Source organism: Equus przewalskii, chromosome 10 (genome assembly GCF_037783145.1).
Source record: "Equus przewalskii isolate Varuska chromosome 10, EquPr2, whole genome shotgun sequence".
Taxonomy (NCBI): Eukaryota; Metazoa; Chordata; class Mammalia; order Perissodactyla; family Equidae; genus Equus; species Equus przewalskii.
Window position 1 is genome coordinate 12,103,051 of NC_091840.1, and position 14,197 is coordinate 12,117,247.

At 38.7% G+C, this 14,197-nt stretch overlaps 1 protein-coding gene and 1 long non-coding RNA gene across 3 annotated transcripts in view; one reads left to right on the forward strand and one right to left on the reverse strand.

Annotated features, from left to right (window-relative positions):
• LOC103558472 (uncharacterized) overlaps positions 1-7,137 on the forward strand; it is a 70,875-nt gene extending 63,738 nt beyond the window's left edge. Inside the window, exon 5 of the mRNA XM_008531493.2 lies at positions 6,702-7,137. Coding sequence (XP_008529715.1) covers positions 6,702-6,710 — 9 coding nt within the window. The 3' untranslated portion in view covers positions 6,711-7,137. The remainder of the gene's footprint in view (positions 1-6,701) is intronic.
• LOC103558471 (uncharacterized) overlaps positions 1-14,197 on the reverse strand; it is a 66,330-nt gene that overhangs the window by 45,825 nt on the left and 6,308 nt on the right. The gene's annotated exons all lie outside the window — the stretch shown is intronic.

Genomic DNA, 14,197 nt, shown 5'->3' on the forward strand with positions numbered 1-14,197 from the left:
GAGGGTCGAAGCCCTGCCGCTCACAAATGGGAAGAGTTTGGATCAACTGTAGTAGTATGAGGACCAGGACAAGATCTGACATCTTTACTGCTGTCTCTCTAGTAACTAAGACAGGGCTAACCACACAGTAAATGCTCATTTATTTATTTTTGCCTATGTGTGTTTCTTTGTATATTTCTAACTCCCTGCTGGAAAAGCACAGATCTTTTCAAACAACAAACGCAAAACCAAGCTCATTGTGTTCTCCCCATTTACCTCCTTTGTCTTGGAAAGCCCTTTAACTCCACCATGTTCTTTGATACATGATATTCAATCCTCCACTATGGTTTCCATCTCCAACATTTCTCTTGAATACTGCCTTATTCAAGACTTCATTGCCTGTTACCTTTAGCCCCTTCTCCATTCTAGCCCATCCTGCACACCGCTTCCTAAAACCCAATTTTTCACTCCTCTGCTCAGAAACTTTCCATGCCTTCTTATTTTCTATGTAATAAAGACCAAATTCCTTAGTAAAGCTTGGAAAGACCTCTTCTTTTTGGCCACTTTTAACTTCAATTTCTTCCATTTCCCCTCACCTTACACTGAATACCACCCGCCCTCCACTCTTGCATCTCGGTATTTCTTTCTTTCTTTTTTTTTTTTTTTAAAGATTGGCACCTGAGCTAACATCTATTACCAATCTTCTTTTTTTTTCTCCTATTCTTCCTCCCAAAGTCCCCCAGTACACAGCTGTATATTCTAGTTGTATATTCTAGGTCTTTCCGGTTGTGCTATGTGGGATGCCACCTCAGCATGGCTGGATGAGCCATGCTGTGTCTGCGCTGAGGATCCAAACCAGCAAAGCCCTGGGCTGCCGAAGCAGAGCACACAAAGTTAACCACTCAACCACGGGGCAGCCTCATCTCTGTATTTCTAACTATGCTTCAGACGATTTTTTCTCTCTCACGCTAGGTGTAAGTTCCTTGAACTCTGCGCATGTCTCATTTATCTCTATATCCCCTTGTACTCCTGTGCCTAAAACAGTGTCTTATCTTGGGAGGGGTATTTAATCCACATTCCATGAGAAGGACATTAAGTAGACTTATACTCGGGACTCTCTTCCCTCCTCAATGACTCCACCCTGGGGAAGGAGAAGATGACTTATCTGATTCAAGAGTTTGGCAAAATGATCTGTTTGCTCTACTCGGCTCTCCTCATTCTCTCTTCAAAGAACCAGCCACCTGTAGTTACCCTGTATTCTCACTGAATTCTCATTTCTTCTTGACTATCCAGAAAGTTTATTGGGGCAGGATCATTCCAGCAAAGAAGGCTGGATTTTACACTTTGAGGGAGGGATGCCAGTTTGATCCAGGAGAATGTAAACAAGCCTATTGGCCTCCAATATAGTGCTTTATGAGAAAGAAAGGTGATATTTTTATCTCCCTCTGTCTGATTGTTATGTCTATTTTTCAACTCTTTCCAAGGCAGTTTAGAGGGATGTTATACAGACTTTGTGAACCCTATATGTGTTCTTGATATAACTAATTTGAATTCTGTCCCAGAGACTTATTTTCAGCTTTCTCATCCTGAGTAAAACTGAGCAAACAAAGCTTACTTTATAAATAGTATAACAGTAACATGGCATCTTTCAACTGAGGAAATTGAAACATTTGGGGTTTGAGAAACATCATTTGTTATTGCACAAACAGCAGGAGGTTGGGAAAAGCCAAAAATGGATTTTCCATGTCAAATTTCTCTTCATCTGTAAACCCTTCCCTTCTCAGGGAAATTTATAGGTTTCTGGCTTCCTTTTCCCTTTGGTCATCAAATTGAATTTCCCAGGAGTCTTTTTTTTTCTTTTTTTAGTTACTATTCTAAACTCGTAAAATTTTCCCAAATCTTGATGCTCCAGATCTTCTGCTGTCTCCTCAATCATCACTTCTAACCTTCCTTCTACCTCTACTCTCCACTTTTATTCTTCAGTAAATTCTAGAGATGGCCAGACTTCCTGCTTCTCTAAGATCCTTTTTGAGCTTTTATATTTCTTTTGTTACCATCTACAAACATCTACCAACTTTTTTCATCCTTCCCTCCAGCCTCCAATTATATACCTTTCTTCCTCTAAAAAGTGAGCTTTTCATTTCTAACCTCCATAGCACCTGGGATACGCACTTTTCTCCATTCCTTTTACATCTTCTCTATTTCCTTTTCACCACTGACTCCCTCCCACCTACCTTTAAACATACCCGGATCTCTCTGTTTGAAAAACCTCTCACTTTTCACTTCATCTGTTGCCCACCTCTAGCTGCCTTCCCCTCTCACCTGCTTTCCATTCACTATCAAAAATCTTAAAACATCATTACACACGTTCTGCCTGTATTTCCACATCATTGGACTGCTCCATAGCTCCATGGCCTTCTGCTTCCAATCCAACCATTGAACTGGAAGAGCTGCTTTGAAAGTTCACCAACAATGTCTTCACTGTCACATTATTCAGTCTTTATTCAGTCCTCATTCTTCTTGTCTTCTCTTCTACATTTGACAAGGTTGACCACTTTCTCACCCCTCTTTTTATGTTGAGTCTTACCTGACCAACACCACCGGCTTAATTGCCTGTCTTTTTCCTGTATTAGTTTCATGTTCTTTCTCTCGAAACTGTGATTCAGTCTTGGGTCTTGATGAACTCTGTTAAGCACTTATTGTTGCCATTCCCGCTTCCTTACTCACAGAACAGGGTGCTCAGCCTAATCACAGCAAACTGTTCCCACTTTACAGTGATTGGTGTAGGAATAGGCATGTGGCCCATTTCTGATCAATAATAAAGGGAAGATCACCAAGGGATTCTGGGAAATATTTTACTTCCTATAAAAGAGGCACATAAAGAGAAAATAGTTTCTTCCTGCCCGTCCCTTCTCTCTTGAGATGTTATCACATAAAAACATGAAGCATTGAGCTGTGTCATCTTGCCACCGTGAGGAAAGGTCAAGAGAAGAGCACAGAAACCAAGATTGTCTCCTAACGTCAAGGAACTGCCAAGCCAATGCTGCCACTATGCATAAGCTTGAATAACAACAGGTCTAGATGTAAGTAATCAACTATTGGCTATATTTCTATTTCTTGCAAATACATTGAAGCATTCTTGCAAAACTCTCTACCTCATCCATTCTCAGAGAATATATTGTGATGTCTATGCTGACCTCCTCAAAATCCTTATCTCCAAATGTCTCTCCCACCCCAGACTTCCGCAGCACTAGACCTTTTCACTCAGACTTCATATAATCAGCTTAACGCAACATGTTCAAATCCAAACTCATCACGTTTTCCCTAAAGTCAGACAGCCTTTGACTAAGCCTTTAAAGAGTCAATCTTTAATGATTAAGAACCCCTTTGAGCTTTGTTAGAAGAACATGAATTGCAGCCTAGCTAGAGTTCCCAGGTGAGGGACATTGTGCAGACAGGTAAGACATAATTTAAGAGTTATGTCTTAAGGAGGCTTATCTCTGTCTGGGTATGCTAGGTATTTCACAATGGCATATGGGTATAAAACCACATGGATGAGACACGGTGTACAGCAGGAAGTGGCCAAAGATAAAACCAAAGTGAGAGCAGTCACCAGACCGTGAGAGATGCCCTCCTAAAGAGCATGGCCTTTGTAGTGTCAAGAGTGCAAGATTTTAAGCTGTGGAACAACATGATCAGATTCACATTTGGCAAAAATAGCTTCAGCAACAGCATGAAGAATGATCAGTCTTGCACCCGGAAGATGTAAGACTAAGATGAATAAAGCAATATAAAAATCCTCTATCCAAAAAATAACAAGGTCCTGAATCAAGACTCCGGCAGTGGCAATGGGGAAGAAAGGACATATCTGAAAAATAGTTGGGAAAGAATTCACAAGACTATAAGACAAATAGAAAGTAAGGGAAAGAGAAGAGTATGAAATGAGAGATTTTGGTTGATTAAGTAGTTGATGGTGTAATTATATGGAAGAAAACATAATAATTATTATGAGTCAATATAATGGAGTTCAATTTAGCACATGTTCAAACTGAGTTGCCTTTGGGACATCCAGGTGGAAATGTCTAGAGGAATGCATGGTTCCAAACCTCAGAAGTAAGATATGATCTGGAAACACAGATTTGGAAGTGGGAAAGATACTGTGGTCTGTTATAGATGCTCAACATCCATTCCAATCCTCTTCTTTTATGTTTTCTCTCCTGCAGGGGCTAGAATGATTTTTAAAAAATCTATATTTTCCAGGTTCCTTTGTAACTAGGTGTGGCCATGTGACTATGTTGTGACCAAAGATATAAATAGGAATGTCGTGTGGGACATCTAGGAAACCCACTTAAACTTGCATGACTCAAATGAGAGGTAGACTCTGTCTGCTCCTCTGCTCTTACTCTTCCAGTCTTCTTCTGCTAAGATCAAGGATGTGATAGCTGGAGCTCTAACAGTCATTTTGACCATGATGTGACCTTGACTATAGAAACCATACACTAGGATAGTAGAGTAGAAAGATACAAGAACCCTGGATTGCTGATGACCATGGAGCCACCACACCAGCTCTGGGCTGAGAACATCCAGATTCATTTTACATTTAAACCATTGTTATTTGGGTTTTATGTTTTATGCCCCCAAATATAATCCTAACTGACACATCAAACTGTTATCAATTTATAGGTAATCCTTGGCATAGACGACAATAAGAGGCCACGTTAGAGCCAAGGAAGTGAAAGAAATCTTCCAGAAAGAGTCTATAGAATGAGGGAGAGGAATAAGCAAGGATTTCTGGGGAACCTCAATGCAGAGTCACTAATGTAACTTGAAAGGAAGAGTCAGAAAATTGAAAGAATGTGTCAAACCTAGAGATGTGCCACTCAGGTTCCCCTTAAGAAAGGACTCACTGCCTAGCTGCAAGGAATGTGGTTGGTGACAGCCTCCAGCTGTTAGCTCCATCATGGTCTAGCTCAGCTTTCAAGGCCATTAACTGAGTAAGGCAGTGATAGCCAAGATCACTTCTTCTTAGGGCAGCCCTGCCAAGGATTGAGCAAAACGTGGTACAAAATTTCCACCAATGCAAGACTCCTCTAACAGGCACTCTTTCCTCCAGAGCTCCTTAGTGGACTGGTAGAGACTATCAGATCTGTATCAGAGTCTGATGCCCCTCTGCCCAGCAAATCTTTTGCAGTCCTAAATCCATTTCAGCATCTGCTTCCCAGAAAACTCAACCGGGACAGAGAATATGAAGAGGCTACATGAGTTAATGCTTATGATTTGATTTGGTTAAATAAGTAATAAGTGAAGAGCTAGCAGGTTAGTGATTTCATCAACTAGCCCAAACTACCAAATACAGGTATTATTTCTCAAAGCAATTCGCTTTCCAATTAATTACTCAGTCCTCCTTATTTTGTTTTTTGTTTTTTCAATCTCTGTTAACCCAGAATATAACCATATTCCATCAACAGCTCCTCCAAAATATCCTTCACTTCTGTTGTCTTACTTTCCTCTTAAATTTTGTCTTGCAATCAAATATTATGTAGGAAACATGAACAAGGATGAATTAATAAATCACGGGTAAAGGAATTCATTCAAGCCCTTTTGCATATGTCATTACTGATTTTTTCCAGATTCAGGTATATTATGGAATAAACCACAATCATTCAATTACCTAACTCCATATGGCAATACATATATGTATAACACATATATGTGTAATAAGATGAACTTATAAGTCAAGTATTAAACCTGTTCCCAGAACATAATGGCCAGAAGTACAGCCAGAGAACTAACTGAAAAGATTCTTGTTTCTGAGAATCCAACCATTTATTTCACAAGGACAGAGGTTCATTTTCTCTTTCTTCCTTTTACATCAATCATCATTTAGCCCAAATTAATCTTCCAAGAAAAGCACATATACCAGCAAATATGTTGGCATTTCCTCCTTACTAGAAAAACAATAAAGTAGATAGAAATCTGCTCTCCCCGATTCTAGGGTGTCACTATTATTAGTATACTCTTGCAACTCTCTGAGGTTCTCTTTCAGAGGTCAGCAAACAACCACCCACGGACTTAATCTGGCCCCACCACCTGTTTTTGTAAATAAAGTTTTATTGGAACATAGCCATGCTCGTTAGTTTATACATCGTCTATAGCCATAGCAGAGTTGAGTTATTGCAACAGAGACCGTCTGGCCTACAAAGGCTAAAATACTTACTATCTGGCCCTTAACAGAAAAAATTTGTCAACTCCTGTCCTAGTTAACAAAGTATGGTATGTTCTTACATTTCAGGTATTTATTCATTCATAACATTTTAACTGACATCTTAACGTGTCAACATCGCTGTTAATAAGTGTCAGTCTGAAGTCAGCAATGATTTTTAAAGATCATAATGAATGCTCTCTTTTTCCTTGATTAATAGATGATTGTTATTTTTTAACTAACCTAATTTTTAAAAAATTATCTCCTACCCGAAAGACACTTAGAATCTTGAGTGCAGCATTTGACATTCATCCATGTAGGCTAGCTTGAAACTTCAAGATTTAGAACAAAAAAAATTAGTCCCCAAAAGAGACTGGAAATAAAACATCTACAGCTTTAAGAGAAATAAAAAGGTAATTATGCCCTCACTCTCGTGTTTTCTTTACTTTCTTTTTGGAAAGATTGCCTCTCTAAATAAATAAAGAAGATGACAGCCTTTTAAAATGCCTTTCATCCTCAGATCTTTTGACGTCATAGACCTCCCTATTTTGGTGGTGCAACATCTTCCTAGGAATTCATCAATGAATCACAACATGAGAATGAGGAGAAAAGGAGGAGGTCTGCACTGGAGGAAACCAGTGCAGGGAGATTCCCAATTGATCTGCTGCTCTAGACGCTGAGTGCTGCCCTGGCCTCAAGTTTGCCCTACTCCCATGCCCAGAACGTGAAGCGTGGATTTCTGGTTGCCGGCTTCCCCGTGTCCAGCTTTCAGGTGGGAGCTCTTCAGTTTTGCCCTAGAGCATAAACGAGCATAGGCCTTTGTGTGCTGGATTTGCCCCTCCTCCTGAGCCTTTTTTATTTTCTCCTCCTGTTCCTTCTCTGAGTACAGTTATTTGGGGTTTCGTGAACTGTGGAGTCAACCATATCTTCAGGATAATGAAATCAGCACCTCTCAATGTAGTCCCTCATTTTTCATTCGCCAAATACTTTCTTTTAGTTTCTTTTTATTTCAAAAGTAGTATGAAGATTTTTGCAAAAAGTCATTTCAAAAATGATAAAAAACAAAAAAGAAAGAAAGAAAAAGACAGCCCCAAATTCAGATTATCCATAAATCCTACCACCCAAGGAAGCCACTGTTAAACATGGCTGTGTATTTTTTCATACATGTACTGGGCTGGATGGTGCTCACTCACTCCTCCAAAAGATATGTTTATCCAGAACCTGTAAATGTGACCTTATCTGGGAAAGGTCCTTTCCCAATATAACTAAGTTAAGGATCTCAAAATGAGATCCTGGATTACCTGGTGGGCCCTACATCCTATAATGAGCGTTCTTCTAAGGAGAGGAAAACCCATAGACAGAGAAGGTCATGTGAAGATGGGGGCAGAGGCTGGAGTGACACTGCCAGAGACCAAGGAATGCCGGGAGACTCCAGAAGCTAAAAGAGGCAAGGAAGGCTTCTCCTCTGGAGCCTTCGGAGGGAGCATGGCCCTGAATTTCAGACTTGTGGAGACCAGAATTGTGAAAGAATACATTTCTGATGTTTTAAGCCAAGTGTGTGGCAATTTGTCACACTAGCACTAGGAAGCTAATGCAGTACATTTGTTAAATAAATATTTATTGAACAACAGCTATGAGCCAGATATTATACCAAGGAGTTGATGAATAAGACACCAAACCTTTCAAAGGTTTTTTCTATGCATATATAGAAATATATGTATAAATGTATTTTTATATATAATATAAAAGTTGTTATTAATACATCTTTTTATCTAATATGTGTCTTTTCATGATAATAAATAAATATGGCTTCATCTTATAGAAGAACCACTATTTTGCTCATCTAGTTCTCAATTTTTGAACATTGAGCTTTGTTTCCATTTTTTTTGTCTATACTGCAATAACCATTCTTTCTCTAAACATATACACCTTTAACTATTTTCTTAAATTTTTAAAAATGGAATTTCAGAGGTCAAAGTGTGTGCCAGTTATCAATTTCTTATCTCTCAGTTCCAAATCTACCCTTCTTTCCCCTGCTGTGTGAAACTGGAGCTGGATCCTGCAAGCATTTCTCCTCTATCAGCTGGCACAATGATGGGCTTTGTCAATAGAGCGTGCTGGAGAAATACTGCAAAGCAGCAGTGGCAGGAAGACACTTCCCTTCTGGGTCCCAGTCCTCCATGTTTTTATGTAGCGTGGGAGCCTAGCAGCCTTCACAGACCACCTCCAACTACACTCTCAGGCCACACTTCCCCCTACTACACTGTAGCTGTTTCCACAGTAGCTCTGGCCATAGCCTTAGACATCTGTCTCTCCATCCCATGGACATGTCTACACATCAACATGGCCTGCTATCTGGAAAGTTTCTTCACCACCAATGCCTGGGGTTTCCAGTGGTAAATACACGCTCTTCAAAGAAGTTTAAATTCCAACCTCGGGCTGGGGGTGAAGGAAACCTCCCAGTCTTTAATTCCTTCATTGTCTGCTTTTCCTCAACCTAGATGTAACAGCTTCTTTTCTGCACATTCTACTTCCGGATCCTTTATCTTAACCACTTTTATTAGTTATTGATTCTTTTGATTAAATTTTTCTTGTTCAAATAACCAGTGAACTTTCAGTCTCCTAACTGACCCTGACTGATGTAAAATCTAAATGCATTTACATCACTAAATTAACTTCCAGAACGTTTGCTCCAATTTACAATTCCTTCCCCAAGCCCGAACCAGTTTGGGATATTTTCATTCATTGTTAGCAATGAAAATATGATAGGAAAGAAATTATCCCTTATCAATTGTTTTCATTTGCATTTCTTTTGTCACTTGTAAGTAGAGGAAAAACTATTTGGGTACATGTCGTATGGGAAAGAGATCAAACCAACGATGGTTACCTGGGTGGGGGGGGGGGGAAGAGAAGGGGATAGGGGAGGGAGAGAAGGAAGGGGGACTTTCACTTATCACTCTAAAGTCTTGTATATTTTCCAAAGGAAAAAATACTCATATGTTATTTATATAATTAAATGTTTGCACATCGTGTAAACTGTCGAACGCTCTCTCTGACTGCACACGCCTGCTGCTAGTCAGAGTTGTTGCTTTCTTTAGCAAAGCTAAGCAATCAACTTTGGAAAGGGCTTATCTAGACCTGTAGCCACAGGCTCCAGTCCTGACCACTGATTCATCTCTCTAAGGCTGCGTCTAGAACACCAAAAGGAAATGAGGACTCAGCATATGTGCCTGGTCACAGCAGCTACAGTTCCCGCATTTTAAGGGATAGGAGAATCATGATTTTTCATACCCTGCTTCATCGTAAGAGCATGTGTAAAACCATGAGTTGCACCCTAAGTTCAGATTTTTAGTTCATAAAATATGGTCACCATATGTCTTGGGAAGAATAGAGGGAGAGTGCAGAGACCATAGGGTCCATTTGCCCTTTCCTAACCATCAGGGGAACAAAGTTGAAGCCTGTGAAATGTGGGACTCAGTCTAACTCAGAGAGAAGAGGAGGGCATGACCAGCTCAGCACAGAGCTGGGCTATAGTCATCTATCTGTTTCCAAAATGATTAATCATCTTTTATCCTTGCTTCCAAATTAAAAAACAAAAGCAGCATGCAGAGAGTTAAGATAATGTAATTGTACTTATCACAACTGATCATTTTCTAATTCTTTGTCTGACAGGGCTAAAATATTATAATACTGTATTACAAATATTTGAAAACCTCCCTTCAGGAAGGAAGGATTCTTTAATTAGCCAGCCAGCTAACAGACCTCCGTTGGGCTGAACTATGTAGCAAATGGAGAGGGAAATAGCAGCCAGCAGAAGAGCAGATTGCCCTCCATATGGGGTGGGATTGAGGTGGGATGGAGTAAAGAGAAGAGAGCAAGCACGGTGGGGTAGAGTTTGTGGGGGTAGGAGATGGAGGGGAAGAGAGGGACAAGGTGAGACCATAAAGCATGGACTTTGTGAAGAGAGAGGCATGGATTAAGGATGTTTGGAAAGGTATATTAATCATCATATACCTTAGAATGTAATTCTCACTTCTCCACCCCTCAAAAGTTATTAAGTTAAGACATGCTAATTTTCAAAGCTTTTGGGCATCATTTCTGTTTATCTTAGCCCTATTGATGTTCTGAGACTGAACTTTGAGCCAGAACAAAATATTTATTTGTGTTACATTTGCTTAAAGTTTGTCTCACCCACTAGCCGTGAATTCATATAAGGGGTTAGGAGTTGCTAGACAACAGTTAAAATACTTTAAGACAAGACTTTCTAAAGACCCAAAAATCCCAACTTCCCACCTCTGAAAATAGTTAAGCTGTCAAGGTAGCAAACACTGAAACGGAGAGAACACATCTGTTGCTATGCAGTCTGGTATATAAAGCTCGCGTTTCATGCTCAAGGGTGCGGCTCAGAAGAGTTACATGAGCTGAAAGCAGCTACACGTCATTTTATGGATTTCTTCCAATTGAAAATATAAATACAGCTAATTTAAGTCAAGGTTATTCTTACACATATTCTTTGCCTTTTATCATGTATCTCCTTTAAAAAGAAATTGTGCAAATTTCTTGACTGTGGCCATTATTAACCCGCTTAACCTTAATACCAAAGCCCAATACATCAGCTCAACTCTCTTTTTTTTTTTAAGGATTGGCACCTGAGCTAACATCTGTTGCCAATCTTCTTTTCTTCTTCTTCTTCTTCTCTCCAAAGCCCCCCAATACATAGTCGTATATTCTAGTCGTAGGTCCTTCTGGTTGTGCCATGTGGGATGCCGCCTCAGCATGGCTTGATGAGCGCTGGCATGTCCACGCCTAGGATCCGAACCGGCAAACCCGGGGCCACTGAAGCAGAGCACACGAACTTAACCACTCAGCCCCAGGGCCAGCCCCAGCTCAACTGTCTCTTTAAGAAGATAGAATAATCTGGGATATGAAGCCACAAGGTAAATCAAGTCAAGTTTTTAATGACATATTTTAAGTATACAAAAAAGTATAGAGAATAATACAACCAACATCCACGTACTCACCACCCGACTTTGTCAAATGTTAACATTTTGTAATATATCCTTCAGATCTTTTTTCTAAGAAATAAATCATTACAGACACTATTGAAGCGCCATGTACAATCTTCAACAATCCCATATGTAACCACTATGTTGAATTTGGTGTTCATCATCCTCATGCATGTTTTTATAATTTTACTTGATGTATATTTATCCACAAATAATCTCAAGAGTTACTTTGCCAGTTGTGAAGCTTATCTAAATAGTATCATACTGCTATATACACATGCATACACACATATACATACACACACATCATATATAAGTATTCATATCATTTCACAACTTGAAGATGTATCCATGTTGAAAAAATATATGCCTAGTTCCTTCATTTTAACTGCTGTTTCCCACTGTATAACTATACCACAATTTATTTACTTATTCTTCTATGGACAGACATTTCGATATTTTACAATTCTTTGCTTTTATAAGCCAGGCTGCAGGGGAAATTCTTTTGGACAGATGTATACATCTTTTGTTTTGTGTTTCATTTTGTTTTCAACATATAGTTAAGAGAATAATATGATCAACAAAGTGACTTTTAGTGTACAGCTCTTTCAGTTTTAATACATAGATAAATTGGTGTGACCACCCCCACAATAAGGATGCAGAACAGTTCACCACCCAAAACAACTCCCTCAGGCTGCTCCTGTGTAGTCATACCTCTGTCACTGCCCCTCATGCCTGGTAACCAATGGTCTATTCTCTGTCACTATAGTTTTTCCATTTCCAGGATATCGTATAAATGTAGTCACCCAACAGGTGACCTTTTAAGTCTGGTTTCTTTTACTCAGCATAATGTATTTGAGATGCATCCACGCTGTTGTGAATATCAAACTTTGTTCCCTGTTATTGCTAAATAGTATTCCATTGTATGTACAACAGTTTGTTTATCTATTTTGCCTATTGAAGGACATCTGCAGTATTTCCAGTGTTTGGCAATTACTAATAAAGATGCTATAAACCTTGTTAGAGAAGACTTTGTGCACACATAAGTTTTCATTTCATGTGGGTAAATATCTTTCCATGGGATTACGGGGTCATGTGGTAAGTATATGTTTTTCTTTCTAAATTTTTGGAGATTGACCAGTTATCTTTCTGTAATTGATTTTATTCCAATTTTATTATGATCCGAGAACATAATTTGTATGATTTTGGTTCTTTTAAATGTGTTAATGTTTGTTTTATAACCCAGGATATAGTCTATCTTGGTCAATGTCATGTACACTTAAAAATAATACATATTATGCTGCTGTTGAGTGGAGCATACTATAAACGTCAATTAGATCCAGTTGGCTGATAGCATTGTTCAATTCTTCTATACCCTTGACAGTTTTCTGTCTATTTGCTCTATTAATTGCAGAGGAAAAAATGTCGAAGTCTCCAGCTATAATTGTTGGATTTGTCCTTCTTTCAGTTTTATTAGTTTTACTTCATGTACTTTGAAGATCTGTTATTAGAGACATATACATGCACATTTAGGATTATTATGTCTTCTTGTTGAATTGACCCTTTTATCATTATGTAATGTCTTTTTTTTTTTAATCCGTGGTAATTTTTTTTGCTCTACAATCTACTTTGTCTGATATTAATGTAGTCATTCTAGATTTCTTTTGATTAGTGTTTGCCCGGTATATCATTTTCTATCATTTTACTTTTAGGCTACTTGTATCATTGTATTTACATGAGGTTTCTTGTAGGCAGCATATCATTGTCTTGTTTTTGTTTTTTTTTTAAAGATTTTATTCTTCCTTTTTCTCCCCAAAGCCCCCCAGTACATAGTTGCATATTTTTAGTTGTGGGTCCTTCTAGTTGTGACATGTGGGATGCTGCCTCAGCATGGCCTGACGAGCAGTGCCATATCCACGCCCAAGATCCAAACCAGTGAAACCCTGAGCCGCCGCAGTGCAGCACGCAAACTTAGCCACTCGGCCACGGGGCCAGCCCTATGTCTTGTTTTTTTAACTCAACCCATTCTGATAATCTCTGTCTTTTAATTGGTGTGTTTAGACCACTTACATTTAATGTAATTATTGATATGTTTTCATTTAGGTCTATCATTTTATAATTTGGTTTCTGGTTTTTGTTCCTCTCTTTCCCCTATCCTGCTTTCTTTTGTATTATTTGATTATTTTTTAGTGTTCCATTTTAATACAGCCATTGAGTTCTGATTAGATCTTAGTGTAGTTTTTCAGTGGTCACTCTAGGAATTACAACTTAACTCTAGGATATACAAACTTAACATCCTTTAGGCTTAATTAGAATTAATATTTTACCACGTCAAGTGGAATATGAAACCTTTACCAGTGTATAGGTCCCTCAACCCTCCTCCCCTTATGTTGTAGTGGTCATTATGTCTATATATATTGAAACTGTATCAGACAACGTTAGAATTTTTGCTTTCAACCATTAAACATATTTTAAAGAACTTAGCAGAAAAATACTCTATTATATTTCCCCATATATTTATCATTTCCGCTACTCCTCCTTCACTTCTGATGTTCCAGGTTTCCCTCTGGTAGCATTTGCCTTCCATCTTAAAAACTTGCTTTAGCATTTCTGTTAGAGCAGGTCTGCTCGCAATGAATTCCCTCAGTTTTCATTCATATTTTATCATCATTCCTGAAAGAAATTAATTCTAGAAGAGAACTTTGAAAATTTCTAACTTAAAGTACTAATTTCACATGTGAGCAAAATGAAGTCCAGAGACATTAAGTAATTTGTCCCATGTCACCGAGCTAGTTATCAACTGAGCCAGGACCAAAGTCTAAGCTTCCTGACTCCCAGTTCAGTGCTCTTACTCTTCCTGCACAATGTCAATTATTTGGCTTTATACTGGAAATGAAGTTGTACAAAAAAGACCTTGATTGTTCTATGCTTAGTACAAGAAAAAATTGTAAAATTATCATTGTTTTAGAACTGAAAGGGACCTTAGAGATCACTCATTTCCGTGTTTCAT